This window comes from Arachis hypogaea, chromosome 11 (assembly GCF_003086295.3).
Source record: "Arachis hypogaea cultivar Tifrunner chromosome 11, arahy.Tifrunner.gnm2.J5K5, whole genome shotgun sequence".
Classification (NCBI taxonomy): domain Eukaryota; kingdom Viridiplantae; phylum Streptophyta; class Magnoliopsida; order Fabales; family Fabaceae; genus Arachis; species Arachis hypogaea.
The window spans coordinates 5,021,933-5,041,926 of record NC_092046.1 but is presented as its reverse complement, the minus strand read 5'-3'; the positions used below and the strand labels follow the sequence as shown (position 1 = coordinate 5,041,926).

Genomic DNA, 19,994 nt, shown 5'->3' with positions numbered 1-19,994 from the left:
ACTAAACAGGAGAAATTAATCCACTTCTCTTCTATTCTTCTCCCTCCCACTAATTTTCTTCTCACTTCGCCTCAAACCAACAAAGCTTAAGTGTTAAGTAAATGGTTGGTTTTACAATGACGCAAGCATAGTTATGGACCATGATAGTTCTATGACCTTTTTGAATGAAGAGTGAAGAGTGCTTTTGCAATTTAAAGATAGTATTATTTGTTCATGCATGTAACACGTTTATTAATTGGATCATAATCGTTGAGACCATCAAATGGGTGCTCTTGTGGCAACCCTTCTTTTAGTTCAGTGCATGAGGGGTAATAAAAATAAATAATTGATATCTTGCACAAATCATGATCTAGTTTAACCACTAACATTAAATATTTTCTTGCTTTTTAAGCCCTATTCAGAATTAATGATGACCCTATTACAGATTTTATGTTGACAAATTATGCTTGCTAACTAAACATTTGCAAACTGATATACAACAAAAAGATAATTGTTTAATCATACATGCAATATGTCAATGAGCAACAATAATTATCATTGAATTTCTTGCTATCTCCTAGATCTAGATTGACTTGATTCCTTACCACTAATACCTGATAACTGCTTAAGGAGTGTTAGAGCATCTTGAGCATGCTTCCTTGTGTTGCTATTCCCATGCTTGAATGCTTCAACCAAGCCTCTCACAAGAGGCTGATTGAGTGCATATCTTTGGCTATGATTCTCCACTCTCAGTATCTTCTCTATTATCCAAATTGTCTTCTCCTGAAGCTCCCCAGATCGAACCTCCGTGAAAAGAGTGATCACTGAATCAACCACGCCTAGATGCTCAAGCTCATCAACAGTTCTTTTGAAACTACGCGAATGGTAATCTAAAAGGAGAGTAGATAGTGCATCCACAGCGGCGACCTGAACACTTGTGTCGTTGTCACTTAGGAGATCAACCAATGGCTTGATAGAATTGGTCTTGTGGAGGCACAGTTGAGTGGAGTCGTCGCAAGGGATGTTGTGAATGGGACATGTGGAAGGTTGATTAGAAGCTTTCCCACACATGAAGACAAGGTAAGAACAGAATAAGCTGCTAGAAGATGATTGTCCAACTCCAAACTCTCTATCCGTATTGCGCAAGCTTCCGAGCTCTGACAAGTTTTTTAAGCCAATAGCAGCAAGGCGTTTTACCTTTGGTTTCGAGGTATAGTCCAGCTGCTCGCAGAAAACTGACATGAGGCGATTTCCTGTGATTACATTAAGAGTTTGTTGATCAAGGTTTTTAGAATAGTGAAGCAAGAGTCCAAGAAGGCCTTCCTGCATGCCAGAGTGTGAAAATCTTGCATTTGTAACACGCCTCTGGTTTTTCAGAGTAGCTACACTCCATTCCACAAAGTTGTCTCCTAAAAGTGTCTTCACTTCAGCTTCTGAGAGCGAAAGGTTGGCTAGTATCTGTGCTGCTTCTGATCTCTCATCGTTTGTTGATTGGTTATCTAATAGTTTATCTTCAAGAATGGTAAGTGTGTTTGAAAGCCTTAGCTCGTTTGTTAGATCTTGACTACACCATTCGGATAGTTGTCTGGTAAGCTTAAAAGCCAAGAGTCTGTGTTCGATTTCCGAGTGTTGAAGAAATGGCGCGACCATTCTAAAGCTACCACCAGACATGATTTGCATGGCTACCGACTCTGAATAAGATAAACAAATTTAAATAATCTTTAGAACATTCCAATACATAATAGTAGGACTCAATAACTTTTAAAGCCAATGCAAAAGAATAAGATGTTATTTGAAAACTAACAGAAACTAATGAACTAATGTAATGCTGGTGACAGAAACATTGACTTAAAAAAATTTTGGATTTGCTGTAGATTTAGTTTGGGATATAATGGAAATGCAATTTCGGGTACTTCTAGTCATAATGATGAAATTCTTCTTCTATGAAGAATAAAAAAACATTGTTGTATTTAACAAAAGGTCTATACTCTAAACTCTAAAGAGGTGTCACAAAATAGCCTAAACTAATTATTGATGGTAGAACCTTGGAAAATGGTGAACATATGGTGAAAGTGAAGTAATTATTCTCAGTTTGAAACATCTACCACAGTAGATAAATTGCGAAATCAACATGACCTGGAGTAAAGAAATCATTGAATTAAAGAATCACAATCACACTATAAATACCTGATGCTTGAGGAGATGAAGTAATCCCGCAAAGAATGCGAAGAATGGTCACTTGACATTCAGAGGACACATAGTTTAAGATCCCCAAAAGTCCGAAAACAATATTTTCAGACTGCATTGGATTTCCCTTCTTGTCAGCAGATGCTAGCTCCCAATGCCCTGGCTTTGAGACTATATTTGCAATTGTTGAAGCAGCTAATGACTTAAACTCATATGAAGGATCCTGCTCATTGAAAAGAATTTCCAGAAGAGATGGAAGGACTGAAGACTCAACAAGGATGGCTGCATTGTCATCCAATCCAGACAAGTTATATAATGCTTGCAAACTTGGTCCCATTCCTTCTGGATTAGACAGCAATTCGACAAATACTCTGGCGCCGTCCCTAGCAATTTGTTCTTTACAGCTATTTGTCAATGTCATCCTTCCCACCAAAGAGGCCATCTCTATCTTAACGCCATCAGAACCTGCTCCAAAATTCATTCAAATTCCAATTTGACATTTAATTTTAAGCGTCTACCAGTTAGTAAAAAAAGAGAAATATCTAGGCACTTAAAAGACCAAGTTGTCACTGCAGTGATCATTTAGATACTGCATGAGAAATATAATATAAATTGTTAGCAGTTTAATCTTGTGAGGATCAAATTATTAGTTTATGTTGGTTTATAACCAATCCCTACACTCCAGTGCTTTAAGCATAAACTAGTGTAATACATACCATCACGTAACCGTGAAAGTAATGGTTCAAATCTTCCAGCTGCGGCCAAGCATTGAACATTAGCTTCCACTCTCTCCATCTTCTTTAAGACTTCCTCAGCTAAATTAGACAGAGAGGGATATTCCAGATTTCCAGCCATACTTGACAGAAGAACTAATGCACCTTTCTCCAATGCAATTCTTACGCAACAATCATCCTCGTTGCAGAACTCTGATAACAACTTGACAGCATACTCTCTCTCTTTCTCAGAGTTCCCAATAAGACTATGTATAGCCAATCTAGTGATACCCCTTTCAAGCATTATTTTCTGGCAGTATGTAAAGATTTATGTTAAATTCAAAAAGTAAAAGCTTCTCCTTTTCATTTATACCACAAACTAAAGGAAAATAATTCAATGAAACACCACAAATTGAAATCACAGAAAAGCTATCAGCTAATGGTTAATGTAATTTCTACTAAGACATATGGAATAGAAGAATTGCAGCTAACAGAGCTCTAAGCAGATCACTAAGTTCAACCCTTGTAAAGCATAATCCATAATCGTATTCTCTTAGAAGGATCGAAATTGCAGCCACATAATTTTGTGCACATTAATTCACTTTTTCATGACTAAAAATGGAATTTACGCTTATTGGTAGGGGAAAATGTATGCAAGTGTTTTGTTAATGTACTCAGAAAATTTGAACTTGAAAGTATGAATGAAAAAGATAAATAAAACTGACCCTGCTTTCTTCGTCCTTGGCCATGCTAAGTAAAGTCATTAGAACTTTGCTTCTCAAACGCGATCCAATAGTTTTAGAGTTCTTGCTAAGAACAGTCACTATCAATACCACAATGCCAGCATTCCTGATAACATATCTGCTAGTGGGGTGTTCTTCAGAAACCTTATAAATATTATCCAGCGCTCGCTCGACGTGATCAATAGACAACGGTTCCTCAATCAGATGCTGTGCTGCAGACTTAACATGATATTCAACAACCCTGCCAATCCACTCCTCAATTGCCCCTGCCAAGCCAATGTTGGGCTTCAGCTCCAAGGACTTAAGAACGGTTCCAGTGACCGGACAAATGGGGTCGATGCCATTCTCAATGCACCTCGAAAACCAGTACTCAACTGCAGTTCTCTCATAGGTCTGAGAGGACTCCAGCACCACAACAGGGTCTGTCATCACTTCCTTGGTCAATGGGCAAAGGAAATTTTTGAAGGGCATAATTGGAGCATTAGCATCATCATCATCTTCAATATCAAAGTCCATATTCCGGGTCACTATGGCAGGTTCGACGGACCAGTTCTTAAGAATTCTCTCCAGGGAAGCCAAAATTCTTGTCTCGAGGACCGACTTGGAGCGCAAGGCATCGTCTTTGAAGAGGTTCACTTGGGTGAGTAACTCAGCATGATCATCAGGATCGACCCCAAAAGCACGAGCCAAATCCATCATAATGGCACTCTGCACTGCTTTGCTTGTATCTCTCCCTTGCCCTTCCTTCTCCAATGCACACAACACCCTCTCTTCATTCTCTGTGACCTATCATAAAAAACATTAACCACAATAACACAAAAGATGAGCCAAAAACAATGGGGATTGCATTTTGTTGTTGAAGCTTAATAAACTAAAAAGATCAACGTACTTCTCTAATGGACAAAATCTAAGTATAGTTCTTTAGAAGATTTGGCCGTTGTCCAATCTAAACATGCATGGTGTATATTATTCTTAGTGATACATGTCTATGTCTTGATGTTTAGATTGCATTGCAGCACTGCAAGCATCGTGGTGTAACACATCAACTTATTACTTATCTCTTAATGTCGCTGGCGAACTAAGATGACCAACAACGTAATCTCAACGCATTTTAAGTAAAATTAACTGGGTAAACACAAAAATTGTCTTCCAATTATTTATTGATAGACAAGAATACCTTTAAAATATAGATTTAACTAATTTGTATATTAAGAATACATGTTAAAAATATTAATGAAGAACTTTTTTATAAAAAAAAATAAAAAGTTCAAGCATATATTGTTTATTATATATTTATTTAAATAAAAATTTAAAATTGTTTACTAATAGTAACGTTAATATATGTCAACAAATGTTAGCTAAACCCATCAAATAAACGAGAAAAAAGTACCATATATATCACTTGCCATGTCAACTGTTTTCGTTGTTGGAGACCACTTTTCGTCACGTTTGGATACTTTGTTTAAATGTTTTAAAAATATTTTTATTGTTAATATAAATGGAAAGTATTTTTCGTAACAACCAAATAATTCTATAGCACTTTTGATAAATTAAAATTTTTAAAAATGATTCATTTCATGCAAATTAAAAAATTTTAGAATAAAATTAAAGATATTTTAAAATTTTTTGACAAATTTTAAAAACAAAAATATAATTTATGCTAGCCAAATTAATTAAGCTGATAAAGTGAAGGACTAAAATGAATGAAAAGAAATGAAATTTGTACCCTAAATTGTGCGAGCTTCATGTCTCTGCTAAGATCGAAGACCTTCTTTTGAAGCTCAGGGAACTCCTCAACCCCCGAATCAAGCAACGCCAGCCACCCCGAAATAGCGGCGGTTTGTTCTTGCAGCGACGAGCACAGCGTTTTGCAGTTCAACAAAACGAAGATCTTGCTCGCGTTTTCGTACAACGACACAGTTTCCGCCGCCTTGGATAGGTCGCCGGCAATGCCTTTCAGCGCCGTCTGAACGGGCAGCGGTGGAGTGGGCGGGAGTAAGAGGAGGAGTTGATCGAGGACTAGCTGGAGGCGGCGAGCGAACGCCGAGAAGCAGCGGGGGTTGTGAAAGGGACGGCGTGGATCCGGCGGTGGAGCGCAGAGGTCGGAGAGGGAGGCGCGGATGGAGTGGAGGGCGGGTGCAGGAGAGGTCATGGTGATGGTGTTGAGTGATAATTGTGGAATGAGATTGGTTCATTGTGTGAGGAAAATAGTTGAAGGAGTTTGAAGAGAGTGTTTCAATGTTTTAATGGAGGAAAAAATATTGCTTTCTTTCTTTGGAGAAGAAGGGGAATGAGAAGAGTGAGTCAACGCTTGACTTTTGTGTTCTTACACGTGGGTTGCCTATTTGACCTCAATGCAATGCAATGGTAATTTGTGACAAATTACTCAGAAATCTAAATGTATTAGTGGACTAACCAACATACTATTTTTATTTTCAAAATATTTAGTTTATGACAAACCTGAAAATATTCATTTGTTATAGTATTTTTTTTTTGGTGACATTTGTTATAGTATTTGAATTAATTATTAAAATGTCATTATTTTTAAATCATTTATTTATATGCTAAATTGCTAATGCCTATTTATAATAAGTTAACGAGGAATCCTAGGGGTCAGCAATTTTTGGGATTTATAGCCATTAAATAGCCATCAATGAGACTTTTAATGGTGTGAGATTAATGTGAGATTTCATCAAATGGCTTACTCTTCTTTGATGGTTACATGCTGGCCAAAATTTGATAAAATTGCTGGTCCCTAAACTTTTCCTAAGTTAATAACACTTTTTTTAATTGTTTAAGCCGCGCGAAATCATATTACACTCTGTAGATGCAAAATACTAAACTAAAAAGCATTATTTTGTTAATATGCTTAGTTTTTTTTTTTTACTAAAGATAAGAGACTCGAACCCGCAACCTCTTAATTGAGTATGGAAAAACTATGCCATGGGGAGTTTATGTCATTTGAGCTATTACTCATTGGCGTTAATATGCTTAGTTATACTTATATGTAAGACGTTTTTGAATAAAATGTTAAGTGTGTGATTGAATTACTATTTGTAAATAAAAATTTGTATAAAATTGATTTTGTAAAATTGATTTTGATCAAAAGTGAGTTAGTATTAATGTGGTTTATGTTTGATCATTTTTATTTAAAATGGATTATAGTAAATTAAATATTGTTTAGATTATATTATTTAAAATCACTCTTAGATAAAAAATTACAGAAAAAGACATAAATTTAAATAATTATTTTATATTATCTTATAATTTTATTTTAAATATTTAAATAAATTTTAATATTTTTCTTAATACTTTCAGTAGTCTAATAGAATTAATAAAATCATAATACAAAATAAAAAAAATATTCTATACAAAAAAATAACAATAAAAGAACTTATATAAACAAAAAATAATAGTTTTATAAAAAATAGTAATATGCATAAGAGAATATTAAAAAAATATTATAAAAAAATAATAAATATACGAATAATAAATGACATAATTGATATATATAACATAAATTTTAATACGTGAAAAAATAAACAAAAAAACTATAATTTGTAATTTTTGATAAACATGGGTTGAAACTAAAATTTATAACTTTTAGTACATATAACTTTTATAACCTTTAAATGATAAAAGCCTTGTCAAACATAAAGATAAAATATTTAAATAACTCAAACACACTTCTCTTTTCAAGGCAAAATGAAACCCACCCTAAATACACCTAAATATTATCAGCTAATACTAAGGAGAGGGCGTCTAATGGGCAGTTTGTACTATAGTTATCAATTATCATACGTGCCTTTAGTTAAATTCAATTATAAAAATAAAATATTTTATAAAAAAATTTTAAATTAATAATCTTAATTCTTAATACATGTCTTTAGTTAAATTCAATTATAAATTTTTTTCAAAAAAATAGATTTTAAACAAATAAATTTTTTATTAATTCGACGTCAAAACGACTATTTTATTTGAATGAATAAGAATAAATAAGTTTCTAATTAAAATTTAGAGACAAATTGATGCATATTTATTTCATGTTGTTATTTAACGTTCAACTCAATATGTTAACGTGATAGTTAACAACTTCTACTAGCAGATAGGACTATAAGTGAGTCAAGCCAGTTCATGAACTAATTTGAACTCGACTCATTAATAGTTTGATAAGATGAACTCGTGAGCTGGTGAGCTGAGTTTGAGTTTGGATAAGTTCAGCTCATTAGTTTGTGGGCTGGTTCGATTATATATATAATATTAAAAATATAGATTAAATGCGTATTAAGAATTTAATATATATATATATATATATATATATATATATAATAGTAATATATAATTTTACATATATATTAATGTTAATTGTTTAAAATTTTATAGTCATTTTTTATATATAATTTTGATGTAGAACATAAAGAAGAAATTTATAATTGATAGATAAATAATATATTAAATTTATTTTTTAAATATTTTTTAATATATATAAGTTATAATTTATTGATATAGAATTATAGATTATGTTCCTATTCTTTGAGCCATGAGCTCGAGCCAACTCGTGAGCTTTCGTTGAGCCAAGCTTGAGCTTACGAAATAGACTCGATTGTTAATGAGTCGAGCCGTGAGTCAAGCTTAATTATTGTGAATCAAGATTGAGTTTGGTCTAACTCGACTCACTTCCAGCCCTACTAACAGGGATTTGGATCCTCTAAATTTTGAATTTCACTTTAGAGGGTAAAGTGTGATCTCTCACAATTTATTTTATAGGTGTGACAAAAAAAAATATGAGAGAGAAAATATTCAATGATAAGAGATCACACTTTATTAAGAGGTTGCGGGTTCGAGTCTTATATCTTTGGTAAAAAAAAAAAGAAAAGATCACACTTTATTCTCTAAAATAAAAATCCAAAATTTAGAGATCTAAATTTTACTAACAGTAATAATATTAAAGAAAAATTACATTGTCTTACAAAAATTAAAAACAAGAGCGAAGGAGTTTTTTTTCTCGAGAAATGGCATTGTCATTCTACTCTTGCTATAAAGCATTTCAAGGTTTTGAAGGTCAGCTTTTAGCTAGAAGAGTCTACCGTTACAGTAATCAGCATAGAGCGAGGTAGTTGCTACTTTGTTACTCAGAAGAGAGACAAAACTATTGAGTTGGAAATGGATAACGTTTCTAGTGTTTCTAAAATTCTTGGGATCATAAAATCTAAACCAACTCAATTCGCAAAGTGGTAAACACCAGCAAGTTGCAATTTTCTACTAATGTTTCATTCTCTCTTTTATTGTAGACATTTCTTTCTCGTTTTGATACTGAACGCATTTGTTTTTTCGATGAACTAATTCATAGATGATATCCATTCTATAGTCTAAAATATATAGATGGATATATTATACCCATCGAGAAAAACTAGTTATTAATGAATTTAATTGTAAAAAGAAATTATATGATTTAATTTATATGTTAGCAAAGATACTTTTTATTGTAAAATGCGTAAAAAAACATAAAAACAAAAAGGGCTGAGATATTTATTTTTATGAAGATGTTTTTTTATGAAAATAATAATTAAAATATAAGCATTTATTATATTAAAAAATTTAGTCAAACACGCTAAATTTCTCAAGTATTATTTTTATTAAAATATCTTCAATTGAGTATTTAATTACCATATTTTTATTAAGACCAAATATGCATTAGATGCATGATAATATTGGAATTTTTTATGGTAAGTTTCTATTGATGATTAGTTTTTGTTTGTGTGAAGACAGGTTGAATGTTTAGAATTTAGATGTGATATTTCTGCACACCTATGAGGTAATGGAGTGATTCATTTTGAGTATTGGATGGCATTGTATATTATTGGGTTTTGGAATCTAGCAATTAAGTGTGTGTTTGGATTACGGTTTGCAAACAGAGGTTTGTATAAAATTGATTTTGTAGAATTGATTTTGATCAAAAGTGAGTTAGTATTAACGTGGTTTATGTTTGGTAATTCTTATTCAAAATAGATTATAGTAAACTAAATATTATTTGGATTACATTATTCAAAATCACTTTTAGATAAAAAATTACAGAAAAGGACATGAATTTAAATAACTATTTTATGTTATCTTATAATTTTATTTTAAATATTTAAATAAATTTTAATATTTTTTTAGTACTCTCAATATTTTTTAGTACTCTAATAGGATTAATAGAATCATAATACAAAGTAAAAAAAATATTTCATACAAAAAAAATAACAATAACAGTAAAAGAACCATATAAAAAAAATAGAAATTTTATAAAAAATAATAATATACATAAGAGAGTATTAGAAAAAAATATTATAAAAAAAACAATAAACATACGAATAATGAAGGACATAATTGGTACATAGAACATAAAGTTCAATCCAACGTGAAAAGGTGAACGGAAAAGCTAGAATTTTTAGCTTTTGGTAAACGTGAGTTGAAGACAGAAATCACTTCTGCGTTTACAGCATAAAAGTGTTGCCAAACATGAAGATGAAGCGTTCAAGGAACTCAAACGAGCTTCTCTCTTCTCCAACGCAAATCCAAACACACCCTAAGTAGTGTTTGGTAGAGAGACAGAAATTGAGAAATTGAGATGGAGAGATAGAGATTTAAAAAGAGATTGAAATAAATTTTAATATTTTGTTTGGTGTAAAGTGGGAGACAGAAATTAAAACAAGAATAAAACTCTAATTTAATTTGTATAAAGGGTAAAATTAAAATTAATTAATTGAAATAAAGGTATTTTAGGTATAAAATATTATTAAAGTTTCAGTCTCTGTCTCTAAAAATTTCAATCCCCTATATCCCATTTTTTAGAGGTACTGAAATATTGAAATTTTGGAGACAAAGACAAAAATTTTAATACAAATCTCTGAGCCAACAAACATGATACTGAATCTCAGTCTTCCAGTCTCTGTCCTAGTACCTCAAAATAAACGTTACCTTAGTGTATACGATAAGATAAAATAAAATAAGATAAGATAATGATGTAAAATTTTTTGTAATTTAAGTTTTTGATGGTTAAAAATTAATCAATGTTTTCGAATACCAAATTCTCACACAAATATTATCTTTTAATCACTTGACTTTATGAATGACATAAAAGTATGTATATAGTTATCTTCTATTTAATACTTTAATTATTGGTAACAAATTCGAACCTGATGACTAAATAATGGATCGTAGGATTCGAGAAACGGGAGAAAAAACGCTTGAACTAATTATGAATTCAAATTAAAATTACTATTTTTTTCTCTTTACTAAATCCTTGGAAATGGAAGTTTTTTTGGAATAGATTCTCTTAATTTTTTGTAATAATTGGAGGAATAAAGTGTGATTTCTCATATTATAAGTAAGATAAAAAATAAATATAAGAGAGAATAATAAAAGATTAAAAATTATATTTTATATTTTTAATTTTTTTTAATAATTGAAAAACTCTATTCCCATTTTCTGTTGATTATTGCGTTAGTTTAGTTTCTTAGAAGGTTCGAAATTTTGGTTTCTGAGTAGTGAGCGTCTGAGCGATGATATGGAAGATATTAATTAAGCCGCATGAAATAATCTCCGGAGAACAAAACTGCACGTTGATAATTAATTTGATCTTTCCTCTCCAATTCCTTCACGATTTTTCAATAAAATGGATAAAAAGTGGATAATTCAACTGGAAATCGTGAACGTCAAAACTGAAAAGGTTTTTTTATTTAATAAATATTAAAAATTAATTAATTACAATAACGGGCTCATTTTTTTTTTATATTATAAATAAACGTGTGATATGCATTGATATTTTTATAACATTGTGTATTACACTTGTTCCTGTCTGATGCTTAAGCCGAGATATTGGTCGGAGGCGGCTACGAAGATTCTAGCATGACTGTCCTCACTAGGCGTTAAATGTGAGCCTCGTCCGAGCAGTGGGAAATACCTGCAAAAGGACTTCGAAACTTAAGTCAGTTTTCACTTAGGAGATAACTTAGGAACGATAATTATAAATAGTGAACTTTCTCTTTGAGAGTGAGTTGTATTATGTATCGAATTCTGATCCGCTGGGGCTATCTGTGCAGTGCTATTTAAGGTGAGAGGATACGTTAGTGATTCCGAGATCCTCGGCTTCGTATCCAAGCATAGTAGTGGAATCTTATCCTGAAGACAAACGTCCTGAAATTTGACCTATTATTCTGCGTTCTGTTTATTGGACGTGGTCTTTCCGAGGTATAACGGCAGCCCAATTTTGTGGGTACAGATCACAGCCCCCAAGTTTGACTTGTTTTGGTTGGTGGCAAGTTAAGGTTAATTTTTGACCGTCGTTATACATTTTTTGACCTATGTCCCATCCTCCAAACTTAACTTGTTGCCGTTTTATTTCTAAGAAATGTACTAGATGCTTAAAAAATTAAAAAATGGTTTTTAGAAAACATTAAATGAGAGAAACGAAAGGTTGCATTTATTGCTGGTTGGACGTTTGAAAAGATGTTTTTAGGAATGAGTGTTAGTGGGTCCTAGTTTCTAGGTAATAATGCCTTGGTCATCTGAATAGTTTTATCAATCGGACGGTTGGGGTTTGATTGGGGATTTCGATCGTGTGACAGTGTTTTTTGTGTTAGGAAACTTGTGTAGTGTGGACAGTTTTTCACTTTTATTTTTTCAGAGGATGATGGCTTCAAGAGGTTAGTGTTCCTTCCTTCTTACCCTCTTGCTTTGCTTCTGTCATTTCTGTGATGATGAAACCAGATGATAAAGTTGTCGAGGTCAAGGATGACCTTTACGAATGGGTCCATGCTGACGTTAAGTGTCGGGCATCTCTTTTCCAAAATCCCAAGATGTTGGCTTCGCTTAATGTTCGCGACTGGGTTCGCAAAGGTTCTCATTGTTGTGTTGGGTTGATCGCATGTAACGGGGAGGAAAGGGTGTGCGAGAGGAGGGAGGATTGGGCGTATTTTTATGCTTACACAGTTCTGTTTTCTGAGTTGAATGTGAAGCTACCTTTCACTGAGTTTGAGTATCTGGTTCTTACCCAGTTGAACTGCGCCGCTTCCCAGCTTCACCCTAATGCATCGGCCTTCCTTCGTGGATTTCAGATTCTGATGTCGTTTCTAGATTATGCACATTCCCTTAACCTGTTTTTTTCTCTCTTTCAGTCGAAAGGAATGAGTAAAGGTCTCTGGATTAACTTGAGCAGTTATCCGGGGCGTTCTTTATTTTCTCTATTTAAATCTTCTTTCAAAAGCTTTAAGGAAATGTTTGTGAAAATTCACTCTTCTGAAACTGAATATCCTTTCTTCCTAGATGAGGAGTTATGTGAGAGGTTTCCCTTGTACTAGTGTCTTGAGCCGATGCAGGTTCTTGATGCATTGGGGAGGTCTGAAGAGGAGGATTTTGTTCTTGAGTATCTTATTGAGTGTTTTTCTTCTGCTAAGTTGTTGTCCACTGCTGAGCTTCTTCAGTGTGAAAATGACTCTGTTGGGTTAGCCGAGTACATTGGTGAGTTTGTGGTGTTTTTGTTTTGCCGATCTTGACTGTTTACTTGTTTCGTGTTTGACAAGTGTTTTTGTTGCGTGTTTCTATTCAGGTGGGAGGGTTCCGAGTTTATCTTCGGCCAAGATGCAAACTTTCCTGGAGAAAAAATGGGAGGTGAAGGGGGGAGCTTCAACCAGCAATGTCTTGAAAGAAACTGCTATTGAGGGTACACAGTCTAGTGCGGTTCCTCATGGGGAGAAAAGGAAGAGCCCTGAACCCGAGGACTCGCTCGAAGTTCTTTCTGGTTTCGATTTTACTAGTGGCGGTCAAGTGAGGGGAAATTTAAAGAATCAAATGTGCTTGCACGGTTTTGTTACTGGTAGGAGTTCGAATTCCGTTTGGAGCGATCGTTTTCCATATTCCGCTCTTTCGGAAAGGGTTGCTCAGAGCTCTTCTGATTTCCATCTTTTGAATAGTGCTGGGAAGGAGGCAGTTGGCCAATATGTTCAGGTATTTGTTTCATTGGTCTGTATTTTCGCGATTTGCTTTAGAGTTTAATTTATGAATTCCTGGTGATGTTTGCAGGTTGTAGCTACCAGGCTCCTATGTGTTGGTCGGGGCCTGGAGTTATCTGGTGGTCAAGAGAAGAAGGATGCTGAGAAGATAAAGGATCTTGAAAAATCGCTAAGCGAGAGGGATAATGTGATTATGGATCTTACGAAGCGTCTGAAAGATTTAGAGGGTGAGATAGGGACTTTGTAGGATCAAGTTCGCACTCTTCAGCAGTAGTCAAAGGAGTCTGATGTCGAAAAAGGGAGTCTGACAGCTCGAATTCAGGAGCTTGAGGAGGGTGGTATAGAGATGTTTGCTGCCGGCTTCGACCGAGCAGTTAGTCAAATTTCTGTATTTGTTCCCGACTTTGATGTCAGTCAGTTTGATGTTACAAAAATAGTAGTTAAAGGGAAATTGGTTGATGATGAGCCTGGAGGGGAAGTCCAGGATGAAAATGTGAATGTTACTGATAAGTAATTGTTGTGTTTTTTGTTATTGTAGACTTTTTGGATAGAGCTTTGTGGTGCTCTTTATGTATTTTGGTGTTACTTATGGCTAAGACTATGTAGTATGCCCTGCTATGAATATACACTTGTTTTGCTAAGTATGATTTTCGAATTGTGTTTTTATAAATATGTACGGCTGACTTTGAAGGGGTCGGCCTCGTTAAAACCTCCCCGAGTAAAACCCTTGTAATGGGATAAAACCTCGGTGGTAGGAAAGAGTACCTCCCGCACTTCAAAAGTTTACAACTGTTCAAGTATGGTACAATCGTAATGAAGTGATATTCCAAGTATTAGGTAGATCAACTCCGTCCAGGGTTTGTAACGAATATGCTCCGCAGACGTGGACTTGTACGACTCAGAAAGGTCCCTCCAATTGGCTGCGAGTTTTCCCTCCCCCTTTGGTTTTTGAATGTCCTCAAGGCGTCGGAGGACGAGATCCCCTTCTCGCAATGTCCGAGGTCTGACCTTCTTGTTGTATTTGCGCTGGACCATCAGTTGGATCGCCTCGTGTCTTGCCCTTGACTCTTCTCTTGTTTCTTCCAGGGTGTCTAGCTCGGACTTTCTTGTTTCACTGTTTGTATTTTCATCAAAATGATTTGTTCTGATTGACCTTTGGGATATTTCGACCGGGATCATTGTGTCGGATCCGAACATTAGCCTGAAAGGTGTTTCCTTAGTTGAGCTTTGTGGGGTTGTGTTGTACCCCCAAAGTATCTCGGGTATCAATTCTGCCCACTGTCCTTTGGCAATTGTTACTTTTTTTCCTCAAAGCCTGCAAAATGACTTTATTAGCAGCTTCGGCGAGCCCATTAGATTGTGGGTGCTCAACCAAGGAAAGATGGTGTTTTATGTTTAAATTTTGCAGAAAGGACGTTATTTTTTTATCGATGAACTGTCTACCATTATCGGTGACAATGTCCATGGGTAGTCCATACCGACATATAATAAATTTCCAAATGAAACGTTTTACCTTGTCCGACGTTATCTTGGCTAGCGGTTGGACCTCTATCCATTTTGTAAAATAGTCGATTGCTACTAACAGAAATTTCACCTGTCCCTTGGAAAGTGGGAAGGGGCCAAGTATATCTAGCCCCCACCTGTGGAATGGCCATCCGATATCTGTGGTATGTAAAGTCTCGACCGGGTTATGAATGATTGGCAAGCATTTTTGGCAGTTGTCACATCTTCGGACCTTCTCGAGGCAGTCTCTTTTTAGTGTTGGCTAGTAGTATCCTGTTCTTAGTATTTTTGTTGCGAGGCTTCTCCCTCCGATGTGTGTTTCACAGATTCCTTCGTGTGTTTCTTCCATTGCCAGAGCGGCTTCTTCATTTCCTAGACACTTGAGCAAAGGTCGAGAGAAGCCTCTTCGGTAAAGATCGTCTCTGATTATTGTGTAGAAGGTTGCTCATCTTTGAAAGAGCCTTGGGTTCTTTTCCTCCTTTGGTGTTTTTCCGTGCTTTATGTACTCTATGTAGGGTGTTCTCCAATCGTGTTCCTGCGACATGCTCATGACAATATTATTGCATATGCTAGGTTATTCCAGTGTTATATGTGACAAATTTGGTGGTGTTTCTACCTTTCTAGATGTGGCTAGTTTTGATAGCACATCGGCCCGGTTATTGTCATTTCTATTTACATGTATTATTTCAAAGTGTTTGAAGTGTTGTGCTAAATATTTTAGCTGTGCATGATATTGTTCTAAGGAGGGTTCTCGTACCTGGAACACGTCATTTACCTGTTGAACTACCAGAAGGGAATCACAGTAGACCTTTATGTTTTAGATCCCACAATCTCTTGCTAGGCGCATACCAGCTAGAAGTGCTTCGTATTCGGATTGATTGTTACTGACCGAAAACATGTACTTTATAGACTGTTCGGTTGAGATTCCTTCTTTGTCCTTGAGGACTATTCCAGCTCCTCCGCCGTCGTCATTGGATGCGCCGTCTACGTACAGCTCCGATTCTGGAGGTGTGTCTTCGTTTGTTAGCTCTACTACAAAATTGGCCAGCACTTGGGAGTTCAGTGAGCTCCGAGTTTGATACTCCATGTCATATTCTGACAGTTCTATAGACCATTTGGTTAGTCTTCCGGCCAGGTCGGGCTTTGTCAGCACTTGCCTTAGTGGTTGATTTGTTTGTACTGTGATCTTGTGACTTTGAAAATAGTGCCTTAGCCGTCTTGCTGTATTATTAAGGCGTAGGCCAGTTTTTCGATGGTCGGGTATCATTTTTTTCATTTTGCAAAATCTTGCTGACAAAGTATACTGGATATTGCTGCCGACCTGTTTCTGTTACAAGTACAGATGAAATTGAATTAGCAGATACTGAAAGATATAGGTGTAAAGGGTTACCAGGTTTTGGTTTTGCCAATATTGGAGGTGATGAGCGTATGTGCTTAAACTCGGTGAATGCGTTTTTGCATTCCTCTATCCATTCGAACTTTTTTTATTTTCGGAGTGTGTTGAAGAAGTGGTCCGATCTTGCTGCCATTGTTGGTAGGAACCTTGACAGTGCGGCTAGCCTTCCTGTAAGTTGTTGTACCTCTTTGATCGTTGATGGTGACTTCAAATCCAAGATGGCCTTGCATTTGTCGAGGTTTGCTTCTATACCCCTGTGTGTTAACATGAACCCTAAAAATTTGCCTCCTTGAACTCCAAATGCGCATTTTTTCGGGTTGAGCCGCATATTGTATTTCCTTAGTTGATCGAATACTTCCTTTAAGTCGGCTAGATGTTCTTCTTCTGTATTTGATTTGACCACCATGTTGTTCACGTATACCTCCATGTTCTTTCCAATTTGCTTCTGGATTACCTTGTCCATTAAGTGCTGGTAGGTGGCACCTACGTTTTTGAGATCGAATGGCATGACCTTATAACAAAAGTTGCCCTGGTCAGTTATGAAGGCTATTTTTTCTTCGTCAGCTGGGTCCATAAGTATCTGGTTGTAGCCTGAATATGCGTCCATAAAGGTTAATACTTGATAACCGGAAGTATTGTCTACGATCTTGTCAATGCATGGCAAGGGATAGGAATCTTTCGGGCATGCTCGGTTCAGGTTAGTGAAGTCCACGCACATTCGCCATTTTCCCAAGCTCTTCTTGACCATGACAATGTTTGCAAGCCATGATGTGAATTGTATTTCTCTGATGAAACCTGCACTTATCAGTTTTTATGTTTCCTTTGTTGCCGCTTCAGCTTTCTTTTGTCCGAGTTGTCTCTTCTTCTGTTTGACTGGTCGAGCTTTGGGGTTCAAAGCCAGTCTGTGGCACATGACTTCGGGATGTATCCCTGGGATGTCGGTTGGTGTCCATGCGAACAAATCAGCATTGGCTTGGAGCAGCTCTGTTACCTGTTGTGCATATCTTGCAGGTAAGGATGATCCGATGTTAGTGTACTTATCTCTGTCCTCTGTTAATGTTACCTTACTTAGGTCATCTGCTGGCGTGGGCCTTTGTTCATGATCGATTCTTGGGTCCAACTCGGAAAGATCTGGCATGTCACTGGCGTTGTAAACTGAGTTTATCCTCCTCGTCGGTGCTTGTTGTATCTTGAGACCTGCGTTGTAGCATTGTCTTGCTTCTGTCCTGTCTGAGTGGACTATCGCTATGGTTCCTTTTTCTGAACAAAACTTAACACACAAGTGAATAGTGGAGACTATGGCCCCAAAAGCATTTAAAGATGGTTGCCCTAAGATGATATTATAGGGACTAAAGCAGTCAACAATTAAATATTGAATGTCTAAAGTTTTCGAATGAGGAGGTTTCCCCAAGGTCGTCCTCACCCATACATAACCTGTTACGGGAATTCTTTCCCCTGAGAATCCGATTAGTTCGCCGGAGGATGGTTGTAACACTTTTTCGTTCAGTTCCATTTTTTTGAAGGTGGATAGAAACATGACGTCGGCGCTGCTTCCTTGGTCTAACAAGACTTTCCAAATTAGGAGGTCTCCAGTTGTTATTGAAATGACGACAGGGTCGTCGAGGTTAGGGGTTTTGGCGTCAAAGTCCTTGCTTGTGAATGTTATGTAAGGGATTGTTGGTGCAGGTGTGTCAGTGGGTGTTTTATCTTGTACCGCTAACATAGTTCGGTAACTTCTTTTCCTGGCCGATTTTGTTTCCCCGCCGCACGAAACCTCCTGAAATATAATTGATGACCCTCCTTGGTTGTTGACTATTCTGCCATTGAGATTTTTCACCATTCGTCTTTGGGTTGTGCTTTACCTCACTTGAGGTCGATAGATCTTTGTGAGCTTGTCTGCCGATGTATTTGTCGAGCATTCTTTGTCTTGCCAGCCTTTCCAACGTGTCTTTGGCTACTACACATTCATCTGTGGTGTGGCCGAACTTTTGGTGAAAAGCGCAGTGCTTTGTTTTGTCAACATACCTTTGATCTTGGTATGTTCCTGCTTTGCTTGGTGGTTTTATTAGCTTGTTATGGAGGATTTCTTTGATTATATCCTCCCTCTTTGTGTTGAACTTAGTGTAAGAGTCGTACTTTGGTGCAAGTTTGAAAGGTTTTTTGGGATCCCTGCTTTAGGACCTGTAAGGTCTATCCTTCTCCTTTCTGGTCGGTTGTCTTTCATTCCTTCGAGTTTCGCACAATTCTTTTATCTCGATTTGACCGGTTGCTTTATCTCGGAACTCTTCCAACGTCTTCGGTTTTGCCACGGCGATGGCTTCTTGGAATTTTCTAGGTCAGAGACCACTCTTGATGGTGTGGAGCTGCACTTCCGGATTAAGGTCGGGGATCTCCATCGCTACTATTGTGAAGCATGTCATGTAGTCTTTCAAGCTTTCGTGCTGCCCTTGTTTGATTGTACTGAGATCCGAGTCTCTCACGTATATCTTAGACACTGCAAAGTGATTGATGAACATCTTGGCGAACTCATCGAAGCTGTTTATGGACCCTGCAGGCAAATTAGAAAATCATAATAAAGCAGCTCCATCTAAAAAGGTTGGGAAAGATCGGCACAGAATGGGGTCGGAGTCACTGTTAAGGAGCATCATGGATTCAAACTTCGTCACATGGACTTTAGGATCCCCGATCCCTTTGTACGGTGTTAAGGTCATAGGAAGTGTGAAATTCTTGGGCATTTTGAAGCTCATTATTTCCTCAAAAAATGGGTTGGTTCGTCATCTTTCGTTTTTGGGGATCGTTTCTCCTGTCTTTGCGTTGGACATTGACTGGTGTTCTTCGTGCTGATCAGCGTTTCTTTTTTTGCTGTCAACCTTCCGATCTCCGTCGTTTTGTAGTGCTACCAACAGTTCGGCCATCCGCTGATTTTCCGCTTGGAGAGCGGCGTTGGCGGCTATGAGGTCGGCGTTAGTTTGAGAATGTTGCTGAGTTTCAGAATAATTAGTCATGCTTTGCTTCCTGCAAAGAGAAAAGTACACAGTACGAGGAAAAGATAAATAAAAGTTAGAAATTCAGTGGGGGGTGAAGTTGAACTTTCTGATGTTCCTATCTGATGCTCAAGCCGAGGTATTGGTCGGAGGCGGCCACGAGGATTCTAGCACGACTGTCCTCACTAGGCGTTGCGCTCCCAATGTGAGCCTCGTCTGAGCAGTGGGAAGTACATGCAAAAGGACTCCGAAACTTAAGTCAGTTTTCACTCAGGAGATAACTTAGGAATGATAATTATAAATAGCAAACTTTCTCTTCGAGAGTGAGTTGTGTTGTGTATCGAATTCTGATCCGCTGGGGCTATCTGTGTAGTGCTATTTAAGGTGAGAGAATACGTTAGTGATTCCGAGATCCTCAGCTTCGTATCCGAGCATAGTAGTGAAATCTTATCCTAAAGATAAACGTCCTGAAGTTTGACCTATTATTCTGTGTTCTG

The 19,994-nt window shown here is 36.4% G+C and overlaps 1 protein-coding gene across 1 annotated transcript; it reads right to left on the bottom strand.

The window, feature by feature from the left end:
- Positions 1 to 309: 309 nt before the first annotated feature.
- On the bottom strand, positions 310 to 5,991 carry LOC112720000 (U-box domain-containing protein 44). The gene is made up of 5 exons (XM_025770782.3): positions 5,349 to 5,991; positions 3,605 to 4,408; positions 2,883 to 3,189; positions 2,167 to 2,631; positions 310 to 1,670 (listed from the first exon to the last, which is right to left on the bottom strand). Exons 1-5 carry the CDS (start codon positions 5,772 to 5,774, stop codon positions 550 to 552), a joined length of 3,123 nt encoding a protein of 1,040 aa, XP_025626567.1. The 5' UTR covers positions 5,775 to 5,991; the 3' UTR covers positions 310 to 549.
- Between the last annotated feature and the right edge of the window lie 14,003 nt (positions 5,992 to 19,994).

Bases quoted from the DNA above. Each gene is read 5' to 3' on its own strand.
- LOC112720000 (XM_025770782.3), bottom strand. From the start codon at position 5,774: ATGACCTCTCCTGCACCCGCCCTCCACTCCATCCGCGCCTCCCTCTCC. The intron at 2,632-2,882 runs GTATGTATTACA...ATTTTGGAGCAG, and splicing joins ACTTTCACGGTTACGTGATG to GTTCTGATGGCGTTAAGATA. The intron at 1,671-2,166 runs GTATTTATAGTG...TATCTTATTCAG, and splicing joins TTCATCTCCTCAAGCATCAG to AGTCGGTAGCCATGCAAATC.